Source organism: Rhinolophus hipposideros (assembly GCF_964194185.1).
Source record: "Rhinolophus hipposideros genome assembly, chromosome: 25".
Lineage (NCBI taxonomy): Eukaryota > Metazoa > Chordata > Mammalia > Chiroptera > Rhinolophidae > Rhinolophus > Rhinolophus hipposideros.
Genome location: NC_138071.1, coordinates 15,908,460 through 15,936,179, shown reverse-complemented (window position 1 = coordinate 15,936,179; position 27,720 = coordinate 15,908,460). Strand labels below are relative to the sequence as shown.

Genomic DNA, 27,720 nt, shown 5'->3' with positions numbered 1-27,720 from the left:
CGAAGGCCCTGGTCTTGGGTGAAACACCCTCTGGAACCACAAACATTATGGTGGAGGATTGGGAAGAAAGCAAAACACGTTACGGCAAAGGAGAAGTAAGAGTGGAGAAAGAACAGACCTTTGAGTGTATCACATGGGTAAGACACAATTATGGTCGTGGAGATATTTTTTGGGGTTTGGTGGTGACAAAATGCAACTATATAAGTATCTTTTATAATAATTCAAGTAAACTCCACAAAGTCTATTCCCAGAAATTTCTAAGAAAATAACAAGTGGTTGTCTCCCCTGCGTGCGTATGTGGCCACCTACTCAAATATGATCACTCAAGGTCCGTTTAGGTGATACGCCTGAGAGAATACCATCGCTTTCTGGTGAACTACTGAGTGTTCTGCAAAATCGTGACCACTCTCTCCCTTGTCTGTCAGCTCACCAGAGTCCCTGTGGAGTCATGTGGCCAATATCGGAGCTGCAGTCAGTGCCTGGGCTCAGGTGACCCCCACTGTGGCTGGTGTGTGCTCCACAACACGTGAGTACCCCCAGAAGCGCCCTCCTGCTTCCCACATCCTCCAGTAACTCTCTTCCTCCCTCTAGCACCACTCTCCTTCCCTCCGAACTCTCTTCTCTCTCTGTCTTTTCTTCCCCTTCCTTCCTGGTAGCATTTGCAGATTGTATCTCAGTTCTTTCCTTCTGATTTCCCTTTACGTTGCCACATTCCCATAAGAGGTATAGAAATGGCAGGATGGGAATGATGCTGGGTCGGGATATGGCATCATGCTGGATCATCACATACTGGAGGGCGAGAGGGAGACGCCAGACATGTCTGACATTGACGTCGCTGGAAACTGGCATTCCAGAGCAGAACAGCAGAAAAAAGGGAATTGGGCTTTTTTTCTTGAGGCTCGCATGGGCTTGTGTGAAGCCCCTGGAGCTGAGGCTGTGCCCCTCTACCTGGTAAAGCCCAGCTCCCCTGGGAGGATGCAGTCCGTGGGCACCCCTAGGCCATGCCTTCACTGGCTCACCGTGACGCTCAGCAAGTCCATCCTCCCTTCCTCCCTCCCAGGGCTAATGACCAAGGCAGCCCCTCACCCACATGGCCGGGTGAAGAAGAGTGGGTGCCTGGATCTTCTAAGATCCTCGTAATTAGGATATAATGTTGTGATTTATAGAGTGAGATACACAGATCCTAAGGGTACTGTCTGAAAAGCTGGGACCCAAACACCCAGGTAACACACACACACACACACACCCCACAAGATATACATTTCCTTCATCCAGAACCTGCTCTCAGGCTCCTTCCTATTCTTCCCAGTGGGCCTTTCTTCCCTAGTTACTTAAGAGCAGGCCAAAGCCAGACGTCGCCTCTCCTGACATGCCTTCTCTTTCTTTCTAAATAGATGCCGTGTGGACATTCATGGCAGGGAGAGATACAGGAGGACATGGGCTGGGCAGGAGGGAAGGGAGAAGTCTGGGGCAGACAGAGTAGGTGCAGAAGATCCCAGAGGACCAGGGAGGGCCTGCACATGCTTAGCCTGGGCTCCTCAGTGTGCTGGGAAGGGCGCGTGCTGAAAGTGCAGGGGTTTCTTCACTTCGTGGGGGAGCTGTGCCCATATACACAGACTTGTTCAGAGACCTTTGACGGGCCCTGCCCCTCTGTGCAAGGCACAGTGCTGGGCTCAGCGGGTACAAGGGGGCTATGTTAGACTGGCTCTGCCCTGGGGCTTCTTGGACACTAGGCCTCTGGTCCAGGAAGAGGGCAGAGGTTGTAATTTATACTGGGACTCATGCATTTGGTGGGCCCACATCATGGGCAAGACCCCGTCTTAACTGCTACAGGGCCCGGCGAGCCTGACCCTCCGGAAAACCAGGGCAAAGAACATCAGGAAGAGGGTTCCTTTGGGTGTTAACATATGGCTGTTTTATCTATCACTTTTGCCTAGTTTTCCCAGGTTGTAGGGAGTAGGAGGGTGAGAACTTTGTGGGAAGGGAAGGGAAGGACAGAAGAAAGGTTGTGCGTGTGTGTGCGTGAGCACAGGAGAGAGAGAGAGAGAGAGAGAGGGAGAGAGAGAGAACAGGAGGAGAGTGAGACCATGCACAGTCCAAGGGCGGGGCCTGTACTAACAGGTGGCTCAGGTGGCTGAAAGGGCCATTTGTACTAGCAAGGGCACAGGTGGGTTACAGGCTGAACAGGCTTAAGAAATGCTCATGTAATTGAAACCCTCCCTCCTGTTACTCAGTCTCAATTGTCGCGAAGCCCTGGCCCGCCGGCCCCAGTAGCACAGAGGGTCACCCCGAGGCCCTCTCTCACAGTCCCTGGCCCCAGCCCATAGGCTTGCTGGTTTCTAATGGCAACAATAGCTTCAACAAGCTGGGCATTTATTTGTCCATGAATCTTGAGCCTTTATTCTCAGGGCATTCACCTTGGGCCTGAGCCTACCTATTCTGACTTGGGTGAAAATAAAGGGAAGCTTACAGCCCAGCCTGCCTTCACCTGTCCAGGGCCTGGAACCCTTCCCTCCAACCACAGGCTTGGCAGGTCCCCAAGCCCCTCTCCATCTCGCCCTCCCAGGCCCAGGCCAAGAAGCCTATCTCAGCCTCAGCAGGTAACAGGATCCTGCAGACCGAGCCACATCGATTGGCCTAGACGGTACCTTTGTGAAGAAGGGTCCTCAGCGTCACTCCTGGGAGGCTCATGTAACTCGAGACATCAACAGGCGAAAGACAAGATCAGCTTTTATAAAAAGTCTCCCCCTTGCCCTCTGGTGACCCCTCCTCTTTGCAGATTTTTTCTGTTGGAAGAATGCTCTCCCCTGGATGGGTTGGCACTGGTTACCGTTCAGGATTCATTGGTTTTTTCTTTATATAATTTCTGCCAAGATGGAGAGAGGGAAAGAAAGGGAAGGGAAGATAAGGGAAAAGTGCTGCTACCCAGAGCAGAAGGGTGGATTAAAACTAAAAACCTGTCTGTGGGCAGATGCAGTTTGGGTTCAGTTTCCTCAGATATAAAATGACAATGCAAGAGCCATCTTACAGCCATTACAGCCATATTATGAAAATGAAGGGAGAGGATGTGTATGGTGGCCCCTCCCTGTGCGTGGCCTTAGCCCTGATTTCAGTGACTGTGTAAGCAGCGCCCGTGGGTCGGACCCCGGGGCCTCTTCCATGGTCCGTTTCCCCTTCCTATCCTCCCCAAGACCAGAAGGCAAAGGCCAGGTGGCTGGCACAACCCCCGCCCCCGCTAGAAAGTCTTTCTACCTTGGGCAACTCCTATACCAGCCGTGCCATTTAGGCCCTCTTCAGCAGCTACCCACCAGCTCCTGGGAAAGTGCAAAGAGAACAGTTTGTCCCACAGTCATGGCTGAGTGTCCCCTTAATGGAGTACAAACTGATTCAAAAGAGCACGTGGTTCCTTGCTGTGTCACATATCCCAGAGCCTGGCATCCAAGCGCTACTTAACACTAACCTGCTAAGTCACTACCTCTCCTAGGGCTGTTCCCAGTATGCCCACACAATCCTGAGGGACTGTGAGGGTCCACTTCTGCCCAGCCAACTCTCTGCAGTCCGTGCCGTGGTCTTCCTTAACTCTGCCGAAAAGTTACCAGCCTCTATTCCAGAGGGAAACATCCCCGCTTAGATACGAGTATGTTTGAATTTTCCTATCTGTGGCTCAGCAAATCCACAGTATGGGTTAAGGAAACGTGCTTTTCCTTTCTTAACCACTGCCTGCTCCCCCTCCTCCCCACAGGCCTCTCGCACATGCTTTCATGGCCAAAGGATGGTAAATCAGCGGTGCCATCTTACAGGAATTAGGAAAGCCCGTCATCCATGCAAGCTCCAAATGTCCCTCTCAATCGAACGACCTGGCTCCCCGTGGGCATCCTGACATGCTGGGCGACCTCTGAGGCTTGAAGTCCAGACAGGCACACCCAAGTACCAGCAGTCGTGCGCTCTGCCCAGTCATGCCACCTGGGGCCACATGGGGTGGAGTGGCCCCGCTTGCACAGAGCCGAGTGCTTCCCTCCACAAGCCTGTGGACCTGGTGACATTAATGGGCATGAAAGCTCCAGGCTGTTGGATAAAGGGCAGGGTGAACATTGATCAGAATCAATCAGAGTAATTGGTGGATGTGTCTCAAGTAAGAGGCAGCGTCTTCCTTGTTACCGACGGCACTCTGAAGAGAATGGATCAGCCTGCTGTCGAGAGCCTTGGGTTTCCTTCCTCCCCCTCTTGTTCTCTGTCCCTCTCTCTCCCTGTATTCCTGCTTCTCTCCCCCTCTTCTCTCCTAACCTCCCCTCAACCTTAGTAGAAAGAAACAGGTCTCAACAGCACTCCCTACTGACAAAGAGAAGAGTAAGACAGCCCCACGTCACCTTTTCCGGTGGCAACTGCTAAATGCAAGTTCTCTTCTCAGAAAGAAGGAACCTCTCCGGGTTCCTTTGTCTACCGCCTGAGGTTTGTGGATCATTCATGTGGGGAGGGACTGAAAGGAAGCCAAGCAAGACTCTGGCCTGGAACGCAGGGCAGAGCTCACCCTGGTGGTGGGACAGGACCATGTGGTCGCTACATAAGCCCAGAAAGGCTCTTGGGCCTGCCCCAGACTCCTGCACCTGCTGATTCCCGTTAAGCCCTGTGCTCTCATCCTGCTTTGGTGACCTCACCTTTTTGAGTGAGGCCCAGCAGGCATGGTGAATCCAACATCCGCAGCTCAGGTTGGCTTTGGATCTTTAAAGAAGGTAAAGGGCTGGTGAGTTTAGTTGCCAGCAGCTGGTGACAGTGGGAAAATCGTAGCATAATTGCGTCTTCGCGTCTTAGGGGTTTATCCGAAAACATCCTAAAGACTTAGGTTCAGACTGCGGTGTCGGTCACTGGGTCCGAGAATCATGGCTCTGTAAGGACTCAACTGGTCCACACGCTTTGGAGGAGAAACTTCCCACACACCCATCCACCTGGGAAGGTTCCCTTCACTAGACAGTGCCCCTGTGTCCGAACCACAGATGTACCTGCCTTTTTCTGTGGGTCTTCCTGAGGAGGGCAAGGATACAACATTAGGAAACCCAGTCTCTTCCCTTGTGGGGGTTCCCAGATGTAGAGACAATGACAAAAGAGCCCCCATGGTCTCCTACTTGAGTAACTGTTCCAAGTCCTCTAACTTTTCTATAAAGCTCATTTGGGAAGCCCCACTCCCACTCCATTTTCCCCCAATCTCATTATGCTTCCAATAACCCAGGCTGGTAGACCCATGCCAAAGGATTTAGGGAGATGGCCCAGAAACAACCCCCCAGCTTGGAGGCTGGCCCAGGCCAGACTCACAGAGAGCCCCATTTCCAAACTGAAATTTGCTTGCCCGGCCAGCAGCACTGGAAGTTAATATTTCCTATCACTGTATTTAGGAATTAATTTCTCGAGAACTTAATCACCACCTCTCCCTCATCCCTTTCCTTCCTTCATCCCTCTCCCTTCTAATTTTCCACTTGGCTGGGAATTCTCCAGCAGTGCAAGTTCAGGCTTAGGAGAGGGCGGAGGCAGCTGCTTCATTGGAGAGGGTAATCTCATTGGAACCACTGACTTGAATAATAACCCCTCCACCGGTCCATGGCCATTGTTCCCAAGGGCTTGTAGCACCTCTGAACTGGGGCTGGAGGGACGAACTGCAGAGCAAGGAGAATAAGAAGGGGAGGCCAGAGAAGGTTAGCAGGGCCAGAGTCCAATTCTAGGGGCTTGGGGTGTCTTCTCGGTCCACCTACAGGTGTGTGTTTGGGGTGGGATGACAGTGGTGGCAGCTGGATGAATGTCTGAACACTCAAAGTCACATAGCGTGCACTTTTGACATCCCTATGACATTTTTGGAGTCCTGCTTGGAAAATGGATGAAGCGGGATCTTCCCGGACCTCCAGGCTGCTCCCACAGTAGAATTGAAGGGCATGCTTTAGGAAGTCTCTGGAACCCCGTTGAAGAAAACATCTAAGCTGCTCCCCTATCCCTTTCCCCACCTTCCACTAGAGTCATGAATTAACCCTCTGCACATTTCCTAGCTCTTGTCTGGGCTAATGAGAAATCATAGTCCTCGAAGAGCAGAAGGTCATTACCCTGACAGACCCCATAAGAACCCAGAAGGAATTCATTCTTCCCCTTCCATTATCTTATCACATCTAAGGTCAGTTGTCTGCGCTCTCGAACATTTGCAGCCTCTACCCTGATAGGCACTGAGGGATAGTAGAAATGTCAAAACATGCCTGACACTGACCTTAAACGTGACTTTTCACTAAGAGCTGAGTTCTGTATATCCTGTGAGAGCTAGGAAGAAGGCAGAGCTGCAGCCCAGACCCCTCTTTCTCCCTTTTCTCCCTCCTGACCTCTGGGGCTCCTTCTTCTTCATTAAGGAGGAAACTGCTGGAGCCACCCCTGTTGTTTTTTCTTTGGTTTGCTCCCTGGGCCAGTCTGGGAAAAGATTGGTGTCTCTGCATCAGCTGCAGACTGAGGGGTTAGAAGAAGGATGAGAAGGGAAGGAATAATACTACCATTTATGGAGGGCTTATTATGTATGAGCCTTGTTCTAAATGCTTTTCTTGCATAATCTTTTCATCCTCATAATAAACCAGTTAGGTAGATACTATTTCATCCCCATTTTATAGATGACAAAACTGAGGCACCAAGAGGCTGAGTAATTTGCCCAAGATTGCACAGCAAGATGGGACCTTGGAAATTGTAAGCTATGGGTGGCTTCCCTGGCGAGACCTAAATCTGGGGGGGAAATGATGAGTACTTAGTTTGGGGGCTCTCAGGAGCATGGCAGGATGCAGCCCCTTGAACTTGGAGAGCAGCAAGCCATGTCGGCAGAACTTGTCTTGAGATTCCCCCCAAACAAGTTCCTTTGTACCCCCTGAAAGAGAGGTAGAGTCTTCTCTTTTCCATCTGGATCTCTATTTGACAATGCCAGGTGTTGTTTGGCCTGAAAGCAGCTTCATTTTTCCCTCTTCATAATTTAATCAAAGACATTTCTCAGACTTGCTGATGGCTCTTGGAAATAGGAACTTCAAAGTTGGGGAGTCGGTGAATAATTGAAGCCTGCACCAGCTCGCTGGGTCTACCGTTAATGGGAGTAAAAACACTATTAATAGCCATGTCGGCGCAGACGCCCTGGCAAAGTCCATAACATTAGCTTAATGGCTGGAGGTAATGAAGTCCTCCCGCAGCAGCGAGCCTGGTAAATTAACTTCCCAGACTTGGAGGCAGACGCCCGGGTTGCCATGGGTCTGTTAGAGCAGCCACGGAGTGCCTTGGAGACGACCACACTCAACGTCTGACCTTTCGCTCTAGGGATGGGCGTCCTGGAAGGGTCCCGGAGAACTCACAAGTCGCAATGCTATTCTAAGGGCTGCTTCTTAGGGCAGGCACAGAGAGCGATTAGCCTAGCGAAGAAGACTGAGGGGGACGTTTCAGATTGCCTTAAGTGCATGAAGGACAGACCCATCGTGATTGCAAAAAATACGGGTTTAAGGGCAGCCGGGGTGTCTGTCTCTCACTTCTCTGTCTAGAAGCTTCAGGGGCTTCAAGTCTCCAGAGCTCATCTCTGTTCAAATACTGGCTCTCTCTGGTGACCTTGGGCAAGTGACCTTACCACCTTCTCTGGAGTTTACGATGATAGCTCCCTCACGGCGTTATTGGGAGACTTACGTGACATAGCCTGTACGCCCCTTATTATGGCTCCTAATAAGCACTCAATGACTCGAAGCCATGACGATTACTCAGAACTGTTTTCTACATTCTCATTACACATCCTACCTGTTCTGAGGCCGTCTCTCTTGTCCCTGGAGCTCCCCTTTCTTTCTTAAGTCCACCCCTTCAGGGATTTCTCCTTTGTTTGCTACATTCACCTCAGATTGTCCACTGTCAGACTGTCCCTCCCACTGAGACCCAAGATGTTTTCCTTCGCCGTGGCTGGGAGGAGGCCCCCACAGCTCTCCTCTGTGCCTGAGGGTCACCCCAAGAGCAGCTCTTCCCTTATCTTTTGCCCGGTACTTCACCTGTCTGCTTCTGGAGGCAGATGTTCTCTCCCCAATATCTCCCTCCCCACAGAGGTTCCCCTTCCCTGGCTGTTCCATTTCCCACTAAATTCCTGTCCAGGGCTCCCTCCTATCCTGCGACAGTCCCTGGCATGCCCCTTCCCCTGCAGAGTCTATTCTCTTTCACCCCCAGGGATCAGCCCCTCAAGAGTGATAATGACCTTGCAGTCCCAGCTTATCCATCTTGGCCCTCTGAGGACCCCGCTTTTCCCCCACAGTAGGCTCAGCCGTCCTGCGTCTCCACATCCTGGCCACCCAGCGCCGCTCCACGTTCACGAGACTTGTTTGACTTGGATGAAATGCTGTTCCTTGAAGCTCAGACACGTCCCTGCAGTGACCTCCCACTGCAAGGCAGGGATGGCCCTGGCTCCAGCAGAGAGCTTAAGCACCTTCCCCCTGTGCACTTGGGTGTGGGCCTTGATTTGTATGTGCATCTTTCACAAGCCCCATCGGTTGAGATTGTAAGATGCCAGGTCAGCCTGGATGTGGTCCACCTGTGACACAGTACTCTTTGAACAACACAGGACACTAAGCAATATTAGCGAACCTTCTGTGGCCGTTACCTTGTGCCGTGGAGCTGGGATTTCGATCCAAGGCAGTCTGGCTCCAGAGTGTGCTTTGAACTAGGGCACTCTGCTCCTTTGAGCCTTGCTTCTCTCCCTCCCACCCACCTGCCTTTATCTTCTGTCTGCTGGTCATGAGGATTATAGGAGATTCCAAAAGAAGTCAGGCACGGTTTTTGATTTGGAGCAGCTCACACGGGGCAGGAGGGGGCTGCACTCAGCCTAGTCATTGTCATACGGTCCAAAGAAGTTCTAGACTGTAGGAAACTCTAAAGTACTCTTCACTTTGCCAGAGCTGGGGGTACGTTAGCAGGGAGGGGTGGGGGTGGCAGGTGCATAAGAGTTGAACCACGTCTGGAAGGGGAGATGGATGTTGGACGGGGGAAAGTGGGGAGAGAGCCGTGCAGACGGAAGACCTGGCATGCACAGAGATGAGGAATCTGACAGAATATATCAGACATGTGGAAAAAGAACAAGCCTCATCTTGCCTAAGAGGCAGGGGAGAGTGACAAGGGCCGAGGATGGGTGGGAGTGGGGAGGTGGAATAGGTAGGACTTTGGAACCCAATATGAATGAGGACGAGGGAAGGGGACCCTGGGATGATGTGCAAGCTTCTGCATTTGGCAACTGGTGATTGGAGTTACCATCTTTTTCAAATCTGGGCACGATGGGGGAGGGCCAGGCTGGAGGAAGGAAGCACAAACGTCAGTCTCGGGAGCCACTGACAGTGCCCGACCTGTGTCAGCCCCTCCCTGGACCAGGCGCCTTCTCCTGCGCCCCTCATTGGTTTCTCCCAACCAGGTGCACCCGGAAGGAGCGCTGTGAGCGGTCCAGAGAGCCCCGCAGGTTTGCCTCCGAGATGAAGCAGTGTGTCCGGCTAACTGTCCATCCCAGCAACATTTCTGTGTCTCAGTACAATGTCCTGGTAAGGGCAGTGGATCTGGGGTCAGGGACGTGGGCGGAGCCCGCTCCGCACCGCACGGGGCCGCAGCCCAATGCACGGGGCCGCAGCCCAACGCCCCTCGGGAGGCTGGGCCCAACCTGGCCAGCAGAGCCACTTCAGATCTGCGCCAGGATGACAAAGAATATGTCCCTGGGGTGGATGAGCTGGGTGCAGGGACATTGGGGAAGAGTCTTTATGCATCACGGGTAGGAAAACTGAATCCAAAATGATACAAAAGGGTGACCAAGAGAGGCAGGCTGCTGGGAATATCTTTGTGTATAAGATGGGAAAGATGTATGTGCAGACGGAGAAGGGTCAGATGGTTCCATGTTCTTGCACTGGGCGCTTGCTGGTTGGTGTTGCCATTTTTCCAAAATGGGGGACAATGGAAGAGGAGCTTGATCAGCAGTACCTCAGTCCTCTCCACCTTTCCTTCGACATACAAATCCCCCAAGTTCTGTTTCCTGAGACCAATTCCAATCGCATATAATGAAGTTTCTTTCGTCCCTGTCTCTTTACATCCCACCATCTTCTCCATATACTCTTGTAATACATTGGATCTCTTTTTCTCTATGTCACTGTGGCCTCATGTTTTGCTTTCTCTTTTCTGTCTGTTCTCTCCTGCTCTCCCTCTTTCTTGCTTTATTCTATACCCTTCTTTTTCCTGTGTCACTCTCCTCCTCTCTCTCCCGTGCCGGGCTGTTCACAGCTGGTCCTGGAAACATACAATGTCCCAGAGCTGTCAGCTGGTGTCAACTGCACTTTTGAGGACCTGTCAGAGATGGATGGTCTGGTGGTAGGCAATCAGATCCAGTGCTACTCCCCGGCGGCCAAGGAGGTGCCCCGGATAATCACGGAGAATGGTGAGTGGTCCCCGGGGGCAGAACTGGGTGGGATGTCTTTCCTTCAGCCTGGATGAGAACTCAGGGCAGATGTGAAGGGAATGAGGGAGCGCACAGGCGGGGAGGGCCAGAGGAAGTGTGAGGGTCCGTGAGTGTGTTACAGGAAGAGGGAGACGAAGTGTCCCTCCGCTGCTCTTGGAATTAACTGTTGAACCCAGGTGAGCATGCAAGAGTCCACCTTATCCTTGGTGAGGAGCAGCTGCAGAGAGGGTAGGTAGAGGGCTCGGCATCAGAGGTTGCCAGCCAACTTCAGAGGTTGTCCTAGTGCATGAGAGGCTGGCGTGGAGGGGCCGTGGAGGAGGGGAAGCTGGCCAGAAGCAGGGATGGGGTGCTGGGGGTCATCGGGCTGCTTATTCCCTGCCTGCACTGCCGGTCTCTCACCCTGGACCACCGCCTCCTCACCCCTACCCTGCCCGGCCTTCCCAGAGCTACCTGTTCTTGGCCAGTTGCATTGGGAGGCATGGGGATGGACAGACCCGGCGTGGGCAGGCTGGTCCCATGTCGGCCCTCCCGTTTGGGCGTGTCACATTCGCTCTGAGCTGATTGATTAATGAGGCTCTCGGCGCAGGAAGTGGGGCCTGGGGTCAGGGCTGTGAATTAAACATGGGCCCCAGCTCTTCCCGGGAGCCAGCTGAGGAGTCCAGGGACGGCCTGCCCGAGTGAAGCCCTGAGCCCACCACAGGAAGGGGCACCAGAACAGGTCAGACAGAGCTGGACATTCAGCACGGGTGCACACACAACCATGCAAAACCTCTCGTGTGGTTTGTGGCGGCACTCCGAAGCGTCAACACATGCTCTCGGTAGTCAGTCAGTGTGTGTGTGTAGACTTCTGTGAGTCTGGCATGGAAAGTATGCATGTGAATGAATGCACATTTGAATACCTGTCAGAGTTCGTGGGTGTGCGTGGGTGTGTGTACGTGGAGGAGCTGTAAGCTAATGAAGGCTGGATGCCAGGGGTCCACTGTGGAAGGAGGAATAGACCAGAACTGCCTTCTGCAGCTGCCTGAGACCTGTTAGAGTGGACAGCACCCCCTCTCACAGTACAGTGGGTACAGCTCTCATTGGGACCCGATGCCTGGCCTGGGCCTTACCCCTGACCTCTTGGCTGGCTCCGCCCCACAGGGGACCACCATGTTGTCCAGCTGCAGCTCAAGTCGAAGGAGACGGGCATGACCTTTGCCAGCACCAGCTTTGTCTTCTACAACTGCAGCGTCCACAATTCGTAAGTGCCCCAGCCTGACTAAGCTCCCTGCTCCTGGAGTCAGGATTTATTGAGAGACAGAAGACCCACTATTGTGCGCAAGGCATTACCATTTAGAGGCCCTGCAAGGAGGCCTCCTTCACCCCCGGAAGGAGAAAGTGCCCTGGTGCTCACGGGGTTCATGGGAAGAGGAGAGAATGAAGAGCGAGACCCTGTGTGGGTGGGAGCTCCAAAGCCCTGGCCCATACATCTTCTCTGGCGTAAATCTGTCTAACCTGATTCACTTTCCACCATCTGTTGGGGGATGGCGTCTCACCTGAAGAACAGAACAGCCAGTACCCTGGGTGAGAAGAGTGGGTCTAAAGATGGAAAGAAGCCCCCATGTGTGCCCAGGTGGGCACAGGGGCCCAACAAGTCACTGAACGCTCAGGGCTGCACCGTTCCTGCAGGCTGGGTCAGGGCTCAGGCTGAGGCAGGTCCGAGGAGGGCAGAGAGGTGCCGACTGGGTGTGCTCTGGCCTGGGGGTCCAGCTCCGGCTCCTGTTCCTGCTCTGTCCCCTTCCCCAAGGGAAGTCACAGAAGGCAGACGCTCACCCTCTCTCAGCCCAGCCGCAAACATAACCATTTTGTGCCGCAATGTAATGTTGCGATGTAATGTCTGTAAATGGGGAGATCGTAGTCCTTTTTCTAGGGATGGCACTGAAATATTAAACAGCTAACATGGCAAGGGCACTGTCCCAGCAGAGTGGTTACTGGTGGGGACACTGCTGACTGCTGTCCCTGCCCATCAGCCCTGCTCGGCCCACAGGACAGCTGCCAGGGCTAGAAAAGCTATGACCAGGCGAGCAGTGAGAGCCATGTCTGGCCCACTGTTTGGGGCCACGCTCACGTTTTTTCTGTTATTATTTCCTCTTTAAAATGATGGAGTTGGACCAGATGGAGAAGGTAAAAGCCATTTCTTTCACCCTAGAACCCTTTCTTCAACCAAAATTAGGTGTGGAAGCACAATGTACAAACTAGAAGGGGGTAGGAGCTACTCTGGGTGAAGGTTGAGGGGGCCTGGAACCCCTCTGTCTAGGAACCTCACTCATCTATCTCCTCACACAGCCTCCAAAGAAGCTCCATGGAGCCCCAGGGTTCCAGAGAGCACCGTTTGAGAACCATAGGACCTGACCTCAAAAGTCCTGCTTGCTTTCATAGGCTGTTCTGTTTTCCTCTCCATACAGCGCAAGCTAGTTAACATAACCAAAGACATTTGTGGACTCTAGCCTGGTGGAATTTTAGGGTTCAGCTATCTGGTTACTGCAGCTGTGAGTTAAGTACATGGCTCTCTTTGGGGCCCCACAAAAGAGGCAGCCAGACCTCCCAGCCAAAAACAAGTGCTTTAACACTGGAATTCTCGTTCTGCTTCTAGCCACAGAACTTCCCATGGCTTCACTACCTCACGGCCTACTCCCTCGCTCCCCTTTTGCCCCTGTGGGAAAGCCGAGTAGTAGGTGGAATCATGTGTGAAGTTTCCATTCAGTCCATCAAAGGATTGTCAGCATTGTATGTGCAAAGCAATGTATACTCATTAGACAGATCATCAAAAATTAATAAGATGCAAAAACTCAGAAGTCATGGCCTAATGGAGTAGAGGATGAACTAGACACTGCATAAGTGACATATAATACAAGGCCAAGACTATCCCAGAGACATAAACAAAGGGATTAACAAGATAAGGGCCCAATGTGACCAACTCTCCGTTGGTCAAAGAAGGAAGAGGAGATGGACAAGTGGAGGAAGGGGAAATGGTACTCCAGGTAGAAGGATGGCATGAGGAGGGCATGGCCTGTGCATGACTGAAGCACCAAACACATGTGGGGACGTGGACCTGGACACCTGTCTGGCAAGGCATGTGGGGTTTACCCTTTGGAAGAAGGAACCATGTTTGGTTTTTAAGCAAGAAGGAACTCTCCTAAGGCTGTCTTTGTTTCCTGGGATTGAGTGTAGAGGAGGGGGTGCAAGAGCCCATCCCACTGAGAGAGCAGCCATGGGACCTTCCTTTGCCAGAGTGGGTCCATGTGGGTCCTTGTCAGCCAAGACCCTGGAGTCCATGAATTCAAACTCCATTTCTTTGTTTGGCCTACCTGTCATGGGCTCTCTGGACCAGCCCCTCTTCTCAGACCTCATTGTTCCTCAATTCAGCAGCAAAGGGCACCATCCTGTGGAGAAGGAGGGGGGTTCGTAAGGCCCTGGGTGACCAGGATGGTCAATTTGCTGAGTGAAGGTGAGGAGGCCAGAGATTCTTGGCTTGTTGAGGCCATAGAGAGAAAGGAGATGCATTTGGCTGATTTGTTCTTCCGGAGTGTTTGAGGGTAGTTTCTCTTACTACTGAAAAATGTTTCGCTAGACTCAAGAGTCTTAGAGCCGATTTATTGGGTTCACCCAGGTTCTCTGATCGGCGCCTCTCCCTCCTCTGTGCCAGGTGCCTGTCTTGTGTGGGGAGCCCATTCCGCTGCCACTGGTGTAAATATCGGCATGCCTGCACCCATGACCCCAAGACTTGCTCCTTCCAGGAAGGCCGAGTGAAGCTCCCTGAGGTAGGTTCCGGCAGCCAGACGGCTGAGTTCCACTTGCTATGATCCTGGGACACCCACGCAGGCCTTCCCTCGTGAAGAGAAAATGAAGGCACCTCCCACAGGACCACCCACCTTCTCCCCAACCCCAAGTCTTAAGGAACCACTGCATGAAAACAGTAAACAAGCAAAACTCTGCGCTGGGGCCAGTGGGCTCTGGATCCGTCCCACAAGTTTGGTTCCAGGCAAAGGTGCATTCCAGGTCACTCCAGCCAGGTGAGTTCTAGAAGAATTCCAGAGGGAGGAGTGTGAGGGTGTGTCCGAGAAAGCCTTGTAAGTACACAGCAGGACTGTGTCCAGACTTCAGCTGTCCCTGAGCACTGTTCACAGAGCAGAACTGAGACCAACAAGAACAAATTAAGTAAAAGGGAGACAGGAAGAATGAAAGAATGGTCCACGTACCAGCCAGAGCAGTGGTTCTCAAAGCAGGATCCCCAGGCCAGCCGCATCAGCATGGCCTGCAAACTTGTGAGACATGCAAAGTCACCAGGCCCACCCCGGCCAAGTGGATGAGAAGCTCCAAGCTGGGACCCAGCACTCGGGTTCGGCTGCACGGTCCAGATTGGGAATCACAGAGAAGGAGCGGGGCTCCATGCCTAAGACACTGTGTTTCTCTTCCCTTCTAACCTTGATTCTTATCCTCGGAAACAATTCATCACTATAATAGAAATACTCCATGCCTAGGTTGTTGCCTTTCTTAAAACGTAAGTTTGTGTACAGGGACCTGAAAGATAACGGGTATGAAAGCACTGTGGGAAACTTTGTTGGTGTTCAAATATCATGGCGCTTGAGTGACTCCAACCGATGGACCAATAGTTCTGAATCATTGGAGTGGTTGCTTTAGAATGTTTATTTAGAAAACACACACACACACACACACACACACACACACACACACGAAGAGGTTGTGGAAGCCCACAGTCATAAGGCCCTCGCCCTGTACAATGGGGTCTGTCTATGGCTGAACATGGCTCTGGATTCTTAATCCAGAAAAGAGACCCAGACCTAGATTGTCCCTTACAGGGAAATGGAGGAAAGAGGTTACCTCTTGGCTTTAAATAAGAGTGTGAATCTCATATTTATGTGTCAATTCTCTACTCTTCTTTAAGGCAAACTGGGTCTGAAGCTAATAGGAAAGATATGAGTCTGACAGCCAAGGGGCACACCCTTGGCATGAAGACCCTAATAAGAGGCTGGACAATCTCCTTAGCCCTTCACCTTTATCTTGGAACATGGCCGAAGGAGCAGAAAGGCTGGTTGACCCTCCAAGACCAGAGCCTGCGGGCCCCGGGAAGCAACCTCTTCTTGTTCCCAAACCTGCAAGTTACTTGATGGGATTAGAGACAAAGAAGTTTCCAGCCTGTCTGGCTTTCCAATCCGGTGTATCTGGCAGAGGTTTCATGTGTGGAGAGGTCTAAGAATCAAGTGAAAGTAGGAACAATTGAGCTATCTGATGGATTTCAAAGGCCCCTAATCATTTAATTACCCTGAGAGAGGTTTGCAAATCTCTGCTTTTTCTTTCTTGTTTGCTGCTCTTGTCCCAAGTTTCTTTCTTTTAAATATATAAAAGGAGCTTGCATCTGCTGCTCAGAAAGAGGAAAAAAAGAACTAGGAAAGAACAAAACAAGAGCCCATCATGTTTCCCGGTGCAATTCAGGGATCCCTATGGAAGAATGTTGTCCTCAAAGGTCCAGAATGCAAGCCAGGCACAATGCCCCATCTGTACCTGCTGGCAAAGGCTGCTAGGGATTCATTCATAACTCCCCAGAGGATTTGGTGCCGGGGAAAAGGAGAAAGGGAGAGGCCTGGAGGAACATGGCATATGGAGGGACAGAGAGGTGGACTAACCCACCGCCTTCACCCTTCAATTCTTTCCATTTCACCTGAGCCGTTTTATTGGGAGCCCAGCAGGCTATTGCATTGAGAGTCTTCAGGGAGATTGGAATCACCATACCTCCCTTATCACATTATTAAATGGAATTAACTTTGGCTCCTGTTTTTCTTGTATGCAGACTTATCCTAAGAGAAGGAAGTTTTAAGTCTGTGCTTCTGGCCAAGCTTGGCAGCTGCCTTCTCCCCAGCTCGTTACTAGGGCCATTTTGAATATAACAGGTGGGGAAGCCAGCGTTGGCCGCCTCATGACGGTTTTAGCAGCATCTTCCTGGAGAATGTACCAAAGGAAAGAGAAGTCAATAAATATTTGTGGACTAGTGACTGATCCAGCCATTTTGAATCAGTGAAAGGATCCATTGTCTTCAGAGCTTAAAAGAAAGCCCCGGGCGACTAATGGAAATATGGCGATTTTCTTTTGTTTATGTTGTTTTGTTGTCTATATTTTTGTTTCTGGGAAGAGATGGTAGCAGGAATAAGGGGTAACAAAATCACACGTTTGAAAGGTGATTTTGTAGAATCTCCTGCCCCATGGGTCTCCTCTCTATGCCAGAGGAAAGGCTTGTGTACAGCGTGAAGCTTTGCTACGGTGTCACCACGCACCCTTCATCAGCCAGTTGTCGAGTATTTCCCACACGCAAGGCATCGTGAGAAACTTCTGTGTGCAGGAGATCTGGAGATCTGTATTTAGAGACGTGTAAAATGGGCCGTGGTCTGCATGGTCTCTGTGGTTCTGTAATTACAAGTGGAAATAAGCTGGAAAGCATTGAAGAGAAATTTATGCCCACAAAGCGGTCTTATGAGGTGAGTGTTCCAGACCTAACTGGATGTTCTACCTAATGGATGACTCACTCAGCCTCAGGCCTGCAGCTTCCCTGGACACCCAGGGGCAGACCTACCCTGTTGGAAGGAGGGTGAGACCCAGGCCCAGTGATTCTTCTGGAAGTCCCTGGGTTTCCATTTCCTTTTAACCTTTGAGTGTGGAAATGCAGAGAGGGTCTTTTTGTTAGCCAAGAGGGATGCTGCCAGGTGGCTTTTCATCCACCCAGCACCATCTTGTATTCCAGGAAGGTTTTCATCCATGCGTCTTCCAGTTTCAACACTGGCTTTGTTGACGATCACCGGGGATGTTGAATTACCTCCCCCGCCTCCTCCCCAAACAAAGAGTGCATTCAGGTGAAGTTATTGGTCTGGAACAGAGAACTGGTCAATCGTTGTTGTTATTATAGTAATGGCAAGTATTCTAGCATAATTACAATTATTAGAAATAGAATGCCCAGTAACATATGTCGTTTATAGTAACTATATTCCAGTTACAAGGAATGGTTTTGTTTCAACAAATGATGGCATTGTGATAACAACCGTGGGTCTTTGGATCAGCTGCCGTATCCTGGGTACCAAAGAGAGGAGGGAGAGGAAAGTGAGGGAAAACTGAAGTGGGATGAGTAGGGATCTTCCTGGTCTCAGTCCTGTTCTCGAAATAGCAGCGAAAACTCCTTGCTTCCCAATGGAATTGCCTTTCACTGGGGTAGCCATTAATAGAACCTTGCCCTCACTTCTACCAAGCTGGAGGAGCCACGGGTCCCCAAGTAGCTTTGAAATCTCCAGGCTCCTCTGCCTACCCACCTGCATACCCCGTCAGGCCCACCCTCTTAATACCGGTGATCTTCAGGGAACAAAGTCGAACTTCTATGGAAAAGGAAATCATTAACAAACATTTGCCCTCGATGTTTGTTAATGTTTATTTCTCATCTAAACTGAAAAGCAAAGTATGCTGCAGCAGAAGCTCCGTTCTCTGACTGGATGAGTTTTGCTAGAAAGGCGAAACACATCTGGCCCACGGGGCACAGGCTCAGAGAGGAGGTTCCCGCAGCCCCTCTCTTCTTGAGATTCAAGCAGAGTTTACTCCAGAGAACACTTGTAAGATCAGAAGAGGCAAAATGAATTCTATTTGATTTCCAAAGCTGTGCTTGAAAGGTTCTCCCCACCTCCCTTCCCACCCCGCTACTCCTGAGATGACAGCCTTAGCCAGCATGGAGATCATGAAATCTACCAATCCCAAGAGTCAGTCCTCTACAACTGAAGAGCTGGCAAGTCGAGGAGGGTGCTGACCCCTGGACTGCTGCTTGCCCTTGGTGCTGAAATAAGCCCTAGGCAAAGGGCACTTATCACACCAAAACCACCCCCCGGCCAACTGGACCCTTAGGAAGTCAGGCCAGCCCATCTTGTCAGCAATTGTTTCCCTTCTTGCAGAGGAGCCATTCCTGGGACCCAACCCAAAGGAACAAAACCACCCTTGCCATGCCCTTCACCCTCCTCTGAGAAAAACAAAGTCAACCCAGCTAAAGAACTTGCTTGCTTTATCCATGAGCCACCCCCACTCCAGGTATTCCATTACTGAGTTGCCATTTCTCCAGACAATTGCACTTTCCATCAATCTCGTCTGCCCCTCCCCCATTAAGGTTATGGGTATTTCCTTTCTGTATTATTACTTTGCTCTCTCCATAAACCAGCCCATCGTAGATCACGCTAATGGCATTATAAACTTGGGGAACAGCAAGAAAATATATGGGGCATTACATTTTCGTCTTGGGCACCAGGGGTCTGAGAAGGTGAGTGTAAATTTTGGGAGTTGGTTGGGGCTCCAGCTGGCTTGTCTTTGGAACTAATGGGGGCTGAGATGATGCAGAAGGGAAAGGTGACCTGCAAATCACTTATCCCTTAGCTGCCCCCAGAGGCTGCCCCAGCCCAGCTCTCCCTGCACCTTCCCTCCCCCGAGCTCCCTCTGCGCAGTCTTTCTGTAACAACCAGGAGAATTAGAGTCCTCAGCTTGTAAACACACGGAGGGCTGTAAATCCCCAGGCCTGCCACCCCCTCCCCAGGCAGCACCAGCCTTGAATGCAGCCTTTGCTCTCCCAGCTCAGCAGCAGTCTTTATGTCCTTGTTCAATTATTTAAATATGCAATGAAACCTCAGTATAAAGCAGCCACTGACAGGCTGGACATGGTAGACAGCAAGGCATCCTTGTTTTGCTTTCATACTTCAGCCGCGTGTTTGTGCTCCCTGAAATTAGCACTGTTATCTTTACTTCCGTGTGCATCTAAGTGGAGACCCAAATATACACAGGGCTGGGCAGTTGACCTGGAGCCCACTGGAGCTGCCTACTGAAAGCCGTGACCTTAAAGATTTTGTTGTGCCTCAAGCCACTGCCACTCCCCACCCTCAGCCCACTCTTAGAACTGCAGAATGTAGCCACAAGCAAAGCGGCCTCCACAGCAATCCTCTTCTCACCCTATGCGTTTCTCTCCAAATGATCTTGTTACATGCAGGTATTTCCCACTCTCCAAGAGCTGGCCCTTTCAAATGATAGCTCTGAGAAACATCTTCCTTGAAAAGGGAAGGGCGATAGGTTTTGAGGAATTCTGTATGGGGACTAGCTAGCCATTTGGGGGTGACAGTCAGATGAGCAGGTGTTTAGTATTTTGTTCATGGTCACAGTTGGTACCAGGTCCTGATTTTCTTTACCATGGACATTTTTTTGGTGGGGGATACAGTCCTATGTGTTATGCTAGGAAACAAGAGAGCACATGGGGATTGGAGACGTGTAAAGGATTGGAGGGAGCAGAATGTGCGCTGGATTGAATCTTTGTATCCCTTGCACCGTGTAACCATGTTTACTAGAATGATAACAGCGTCACACACTGTCTACCGGAGCCATACACACTTGTACAGCGATACAGGTTACAATCTACCAGTTATTATCCTTTCAAGATACTCCCCTCCTGGTAGGTACATAGCCACTTCCAGGAGGCCCAGCTCCCCCACAAGTCCCCAAGCCCCTCCAGCATGCACTCAGTTGGTCAGTCTTTTGAATACCACCCTTGGAGGTAGTTGAGCAGGTGGTGTGATCCCTATTTTAGAGATGGGAAAACTGAGCCTCAGAAAGGTTATATAATGATTGTCCCAGATCATCTATGGGGTTATCAACAGAACTGGGATCATAAACATAATCTAATCCAAACCAACCTCTTCCTTTTATGGATGGGGACACCCCGAAGGTTTGAGGGACTTGCTGGAAGCCACGTGGTTGGCTGGTGGAGGTCCTGTCTCTGCGCATGGAAAGCATGCAGCTTCAGGATGTCACCTCCCAGAAGAGGGGACTGCTATTAGAAGAGTAGTGGGTGGAACTGGGACCTTCCGATCTGTCCCCCTGGTGTTTGGGACACTGGGAGCTTTTGAAATTGTCTGACTCCACAAACAGGGTGGAATAAGCTGGACAGTGGGAGCTGATGGGGTGTTTATGGAAAAGCACCAACAGGCAGGAGCAGGGGAGATGGATCCTTCAGAAATGAGGTAGGAAAAGGGAGTGGACGAGGGACCAGGTGCAGCCTGAGCTGAGGGGAAGACGAGGAAAGAACCACCATTTGTCGGCTGCTTGTTTCGTCTGCAGCAGACACTTTATATATGGTACTCCATGGGCACCCTGCCCCCCAACCCAAGGCCGTGTGGAGGAAGCGTTGTTAATTCCCACTGATAGTTATACCAAGCCATGATGCGAACCCTTTCGGGACTCTGAAATTATCAGGAGCAAGGTAGACTGCACTCGAAGTGACATGATTACCCAGCTAGTTCCTTTCTTGTGAAGGAAGCTCAAAGGTGAGGACAAGATCTAGATGACCTGAGCTTCCGGATCCCGGCGGAAGTGCTCAAAGCAGGACTGTAGAGTCGTGGCGAAACATAGAGGTGTCTCAGAAATTTCCCAGGAACATTAAACTTAGAGGTGGTTTTGTACCTGGGATCTCAGCATGCCGCAGGTCAGGAGCTGGGGAGCTGGCGTGGGAGGAAGGGACAGTGTGGTGGTCCCTTCATGCCTTGTTGCCGAAGACAAAATTGCCATTTTACATTTCAATTAGGTGGGAACCGAGGTCAATGAGAAGAGCCACCAGAGGAAAATGGGCCCAGCCCAGCCCTGGGCCTCTCCAATTATTATTAATGAACTTACTCTCAGAGCTGCCAACCTTTTTATATGCAAACTAAGCCTTTATGGGGCCACTGGCAATCAGGACTCATTAGAGAACTCATAACAAGCCTCAGTGAGAATCTTACAGGGGAAGAGAGAGAGGCTTATGCTTCAGCCCATATCCTGGAATAGAATCAATCCAGTCCCCAGGCAAGGCTCCAGCTCACCTTGGGAGGGTTTTCAAGCTCCCCAGTCCTGCTGGTCTCAGGGAGATCCTTGCTCGCCCACCACCCCATCCCAGGTGGGGCGAGGAGCGGAGCCAGGACGGGCCTGGACCCTCAGCTGGCAACTTCCCACTTTTCATAGATCTTCTCTCCTGATTCTCTAGCATCACACACCCCGCTTCAGACATGAGAGCCATCCTTTTCTCAGAATTGCTCCTGTCCTCTATGTGTCTGCATTCTCGTCTTGCTGGAGTAGGGGTCGGGAGGGATATCAGCTGAGACGGGCATAGGATGGACTCACTGAGACTCTCGCCCCATGTGGGCCTCCAAGACTCCAGAGACCCACCCACTCTCCAGCCTCAGGGCCACATGCTGGGTCCAGGCCCCATCCTCACCCCTTCTCCCCTCCTCCTGCCTGCCTCCCTGCTGCTCCTCTTTAATTGTGGTAAAATACACAGCCATAAAATTTACTGCCTTAGTCAATTGTAAGTGTGGAGTTCAGCATGCCAGTAAGTACCTTCACCTTGCGCCACCATCACCACCATCATCTCCAGAACTTTTTCGTCTTCCCCAACTGAAACTCTGTCCTCATTAAACGCTAGCTCTCTATTTCCCTCTCCCCCAGGAACCATCATTCTACTGTATGTCTCCATGAGTTTGACTACTCTAGGGACCTCATATGAGCGGAATTGTGTAATATTTGTCCTATTGTGACTGGCTTGTTTCACTTAGCATAATGTTTTCAAGATTCATCCATGTTGTAGCTTGTATTAAAAGTTTCTTCCTTTTTAAGGTGGAATCCTATTCCATTGTCTGTATATATCACACTTTTTGTCTATCCATTCAAGCATTGATGGACACTCGGATTGCTTCTACTTTTTGGCTGTTGTGAATAATGCTGCTATGACACTCGTACGAGTTCGAGTACTGCTTTCAGTTCTTTTGGGTCCACGCCCAGAATTGGGATTGCTGGGTCTGCGGCTCCTTTCCTAGCTGCTCTTCAGGATGAACATGTGGGCAGCCTGGAAGAGGGGAGGGGGCATTCACTAACAGCCCTGGGGCACTTGTTTCCCTGAGGCAAAGCTCCAGGGTAACCAGGAAGGACAGATATAAGACAACCTCAATTCATGGAATCAGGGCTGATTAGAGCGGAATGGGTCTTTGAGTCCCATCCAATCGACAGTTAAGGAAGTTGAGTCTCCAAATGGGGATGTGCTGAGGTCCATAGCTCATCATAACCGCAGCAGGCGTTGGCCCTCAGAGGCTTTCTCCCCCCACCAGGGTGTCTTATTAGGGAGACCACTTCTCGGACAGGGTAGATGCCTGACCACTGCACTGTACACCTGAAGCTGAAGCTAAATAATATTGAATGACAACTATCATATATATATATATGGTCACAGGATATGGAGTACAGCATAGGGAGTAGAGTCAATGGAATTCTAACAGCCATGTACGATGGTAGACGGGTCGTAGATTGGGGGAGAGGGGTTCCCTTTGTGAGGGGTGTAAATGTCTAACTAGTACATTGTTTTGTACACCTGGAACTAATTTAAAAAATGCAACCTGAAGAGGTCAAGAGATGGCTTCAGTGAGAAGTGGCCTGAAGACAGTGACCCTGGGACGGGGGATTTCTCAGTCCCATTCCCTCCGTCAGGTGTCTGGGGATGAGCGCCCGAGCCCAGGACTGGCCCTGGGTGTCTCTGTGGGAGGGGGGAGTCGGGCGAACATCCGGGTGCTGTCTGGAAAGGCTCCCACACGTCTCTGCTTCCTGCTCCCAGCCTGAGCGAGCTCTCTGTCCCCAGGACTGCCCCCAGCTGCTGCGCGTGGACAAGATCCTGGTGCCGGTGGAGGTGATCAAGCCCATCACCCTCAAGGCCAAGAATCTGCCCCAGCCACAGTCTGGGCAGCGCGGCTACGAATGCATTCTCAGCATCCAGGGCAGCGAGCAGAGGGTACCCGCCCTGCGCTTCAACAGCTCCAGCGTGCAGTGCCAGAACACCTCCGTGAGTGCCCCACCCGATGCCTGCAGGCGCCTCCACCCCTCCTGCACCCCATCTTTCTTCTTGTCTAGAGCCGAATCCGCTCAGCTCTGCTGGGCTTCCCCAAACACCCACAGAACGGCTCAGCTCCCTGCCTACCTGCTCACTCCGCCCTGCTCTCCCAGCTCAGCCCCTCATGCCACCCCAGCAGGGGTGGGCTGTGCTCGGAGGGTCCTCTGGCCATGACAAGGGCTGTGGGGAGAGGGGCTTTGGGACCAGCCATGGGGCTGCAGAGTGCTGTTCATGGGCAGGTGTCTTTGCCGGTCACGTCCATCCTCCTTCCGGAGAAAAGCCCTGGCGGCCCTGGGCCCGCCTTCCTACCAGAGCTGAGCTGGGGAGGCCACAGGTCCCCCACAGAGGCTGTTCCCAGCACAGGGGGCTTCTGAGACAGACCATGCACCTGCAAAGGGAGCCGGCAGCACGAGTGCCTTGCTCAGATCAGCACGAACCCTGCCCTGTGTTTAGAAAATTCACATTAGGTCTCTGCTCGGGCTGTCACCGGATTCCTAGGCGTACAAAGAACCGTCTCAGTGCATCACCTCTGGCCTGCCTGGGGCCTTCCGTCACTGCTCTGCGTGCTGCTCTCACTCTCTCTCTGGACTACATCTGTGCTCCCAGATGCTCAGAGACAAACGTTGTACTTAGAGCCTTGTACCATTTTCAAGCTGTAAGAGTCCTGTATCTTTCAATGTACGAAAGAACTGGAGGCCGAGAAGCAGGGGTTCATCTAGGTTTGTGGGGCTGAGCATTATAGAATTTGGGCGAGCCTCTTTAAGAATTTAATAAATACAAAAGCAGATGTGCAGGCAGCCCTTAGAAGGGGCTGCAGCTTCGTGTGCCTTGGGGTACCTGCCCCTGCCCAGAGGGTCAGTGACGTGCGTAAGGTCACACAGCTAGTGAGTGGCAGGGCCAGGCCTGGAGTCGGGGTCTGCTCCTATGTCACACTGCCTCTCATTCATCCTTCTCGTTGTTTCTGGGTACTTATATGTGGTGACTATATTTGGGGTTGTGACATGGGACCAGGAGGGTCCCAGACAAAGCCCTTCCTGGGAGCAGTCCACTCTTCCTACAGGAAGTAGTTTAGGGGTCATGGGGAGCTCAGAGAGGCCCACATGCTTGCCTAGGGTTGCTCAGCATTCCAGGGACTGAACTGACAATTGATCTCCCAACTTCTGAAACCCCTGATGTGTACCCACAGCTCCCCTGGCAGGCAGGCTGTTTAGAGGTTTCTGCAGTACTCTAGATTAAGCTTGCAAGCAAAAGGGATAGTAAGCCCCTCCTGTTTCCTCTAAATCTGGAGGCCAAGCAGACCAGCCCCAAGGGTCTGGCTCAAGTGGTTCTCCCCCAAATAAGCAACTCCCTGTGGGAAGAGAGGGCCTGAGCCGCACGTTTAACTCAGCAGAAGGCAGCTGAGGGTTTCAGACCGCAGAGGAAACACTCGGCTCCTCAGAGAAGCTACCCCAGGGATCCAGGGCCCTGAGGTATCAGGATGGAGGATGGAGGACAGTCTGTGGTCTCTGACAATGAGGTCTCAGTTCCCCAGACGCCACAAGACTGGGCCCCGTGCTTCCGTGGACTCAGTTAAATAGACAACGGTACCCGAAATGACAACCTGTAAACCCTTGGGTCTGTGCCCGCGGAACTAACATGAGCTTCCATGAGACTCGGGACCCGCTGCTTTTCTATGCCCTTCCAGAGTTGGAAGCCGATTGGGTTCAGAGGTCCTCAGCTTTTACTGAGCTGAGGCCTGACTCAATGAATGAGCCCATTAGGGGTCCCAGAGAATTCCCTGAATGTGGGAGCAAAATCAGAGCCTCCTGGAAACAAGGGCGTAAACGGGAGCTCAGCAGCCCTGACAGGTGAGGTCCAGGCAGGTGAGGCCAGATTTCCTCATGTGTGGTACCCCCACTGGGTACCTGGTGCTGGGCCCCTGGTCAGTACCAGTGGGGCAGGCAAAGGTAGTGCTAGGCTCATCCCATCCTCTTATTAAAGGGTGAGCAAAAATTAGCAAGTGAGTATGTTATACCACAGCCTTAGTGTAACCCCTGGGAGCAGGGTCTGATCTGCCTCAGACAGATTGTGGAAGAAGAGCTACTGTTGTTTCTTTTCCTAAGTGAGGTCTCTGGAATAGGGGCAGGAAGGGAGAAGGATCTAACAGAGAAGCAGGTCACTTCCAGCCCACTTTTTGGGGACAGGCCCTGGGCCAATCACTGCAGCCCTCAGGGGGCCTGTGGGAAGAGAACAGAGTAGCTCGCAGCAGCAGTTGGAGGGGGAACAACTGCGGGTATTCTTGGCCTCCTTTAGACCCAAGTTCTAGAGAAATGTCAAGTGCTATTAATAATAGTGCCTAGTATCTGCCTCTCAGTCACCAAGTAAGTGGGCCGCAGAGGGCAGCCAGCTGGCTGTGGTGCTGGCTGAGGCCCCGGGGCTCTGGCCCAGCTTCCACCCACCCACACTGGCCTCAAGTTTTCTCTTGGTGCCCCAGTTTACCACATGCAAAGCAGGGATGAGGACACAGATGGAGAGGTCCCTTCTCCCCCTTCCTGCTGTACTGGAACACAGCTGGGAATGGGTCTGCTGAGCGCTCTGGAGTCCTGGAGATGGACACACATAGGCTTCTTATGGTGTTCAGATTTGTTCGCGGGAATGGGTGAGCTTTCCAGCAAAATATCTCAGAGCTTGGGACAAGTGAATGGCTGGAGAAAAGGATGTCCAAAGTATGCAGAGGTCTTCTCTTTTGCTTCAGAAGGAAGAGAAACTGAGGTTCACGCTTTCCCAAGGTCACGGTCAACGTCACCCACTAGCAGGGCCATGGTATGGCGTACTCGATTGAGAAACTTACCCTCCTGGCCCCTGGGAGCCTGAAACAGTCTTCCCTCAGCCCTGGGTGTCCGTGCAGATGAACTGCCCGCTGATTACAGAGAGCCGTATAAATACCACGTGGTGTGGAAGTGGGGAGTCGTGGGGGATGGGGGCCAGTGGTGCTCCCAGCTGTCTGCCCTCCCCCTCTCCCTTTGGGATGCAGGTCCTGGGGGAGAGAATGCGTCCAGGAAGGAGAGTGACCCACTAGAGATTGAGAGAGCGGAGGGGAGCAACCGGGGTTAGTGATTTCTATAACATTTCATCATCAAAACCCCGGGAATGGGGGAGAGAGAGAAAGCAATACCCGGCATATTTGATCCTTGAAGTCTTTTTTTATTTTCAATTTTCTTCAAAAAAAAAAAAAATGTGCACACACACACACACACACACACACACACAGTCACACGCATCTGAACACTCAAGCATTCTCATATGCACACACGTCCATATGTGCCAATGTCTGGCACATGAATACTCAATAGATGGCTGCTATTATTATTCCACATAAACATAAACAAGGGAATACAAATATATTTTGCATAGGCCCCCTAAGTGTATACACGTAGATTGAAATACACAATAATATCGGAGTGCTCATTCTACGTGACAGGCCCTGTATATACTTCAGAGGACTGGGTGGTTGTCTCGAAACCTCACAACAATGCACTGTGGGGAATGCACTGTTTGTAATTCCCGCTTTACAAATATGGACACTGGGTCTTAGATCATTTGCCCACATTCACACAGCTGGGCACTGCGGAACCACGTGGTGACATACACACGTGTATGAACTCAGAATACAGATACGTGCCCTGACCTCAAGTCAGCATGTGTGCAAACACCTTGGCACGCACACACACACATACACAGGCCCATTTCTTGCCTTGCTCTCTGGGGGATTTCAGGTCCTTCCTGAGACGGGCCTGCAGGTCTATTGATCTTTGGTCCACATGCCCCTGATCACGACCTCTTTGGGTCCTGGCCAGACCCAGGGCTGAGTGGCAGGAGGCCAGGGCTGCCTCACTGAGCCGGGAACAGCACTGCCCAGAGCCCTCTAGCTGGCAGCCTGGGCTACCCTCACTGCATTTCTCTGACTGGGGCCGTGGAGGAGGGAAATGGAAAGGATGGGAAGTGCAACTTGGCTAGAGGAGGAAATGGGAAGGGAGGTCTGGAAAAGAGTTTTCTCTGTATCTGTCTGTCTGTCTCTTTCCCTCTTTCCCTCCCTCCCGCCCTCCCTCCCCCACATACCCCTCCACTGGGCAATCCAGTGTCTCCCTGCTTGTAGCAGAATGCAGGGAGCAGTGATGTTGAACTTTGGTCAGCAGCAAGAACACTAAAGTCGTTTGCCTGGAATGCCCCCCAGTTCCTTAGACTCCAGTGCAGCGGGGCAGGGGGCGGGGGATGCTGGAATCTGCATTTAGCAGGCCCCCTAGGTGGTGCTGATGAAGGTAGCCCA

At 51.7% G+C, this 27,720-nt stretch overlaps 1 protein-coding gene across 1 annotated transcript in view; it reads left to right on the top strand.

Annotated features, from left to right (window-relative positions):
- PLXNA4 (plexin A4) overlaps positions 1–27,720 on the top strand; it is a 410,115-nt gene that overhangs the window by 311,405 nt on the left and 70,990 nt on the right. The window contains exons 5-10 of the mRNA XM_081038260.1: positions 426–526; positions 9,425–9,548; positions 10,276–10,429; positions 11,591–11,690; positions 14,136–14,250; positions 23,166–23,366. Of these exons, the coding sequence (XP_080894386.1) occupies positions 426–526; positions 9,425–9,548; positions 10,276–10,429; positions 11,591–11,690; positions 14,136–14,250; positions 23,166–23,366 (795 nt within the window). The remainder of the gene's footprint in view (positions 1–425; positions 527–9,424; positions 9,549–10,275; positions 10,430–11,590; positions 11,691–14,135; positions 14,251–23,165; positions 23,367–27,720) is intronic.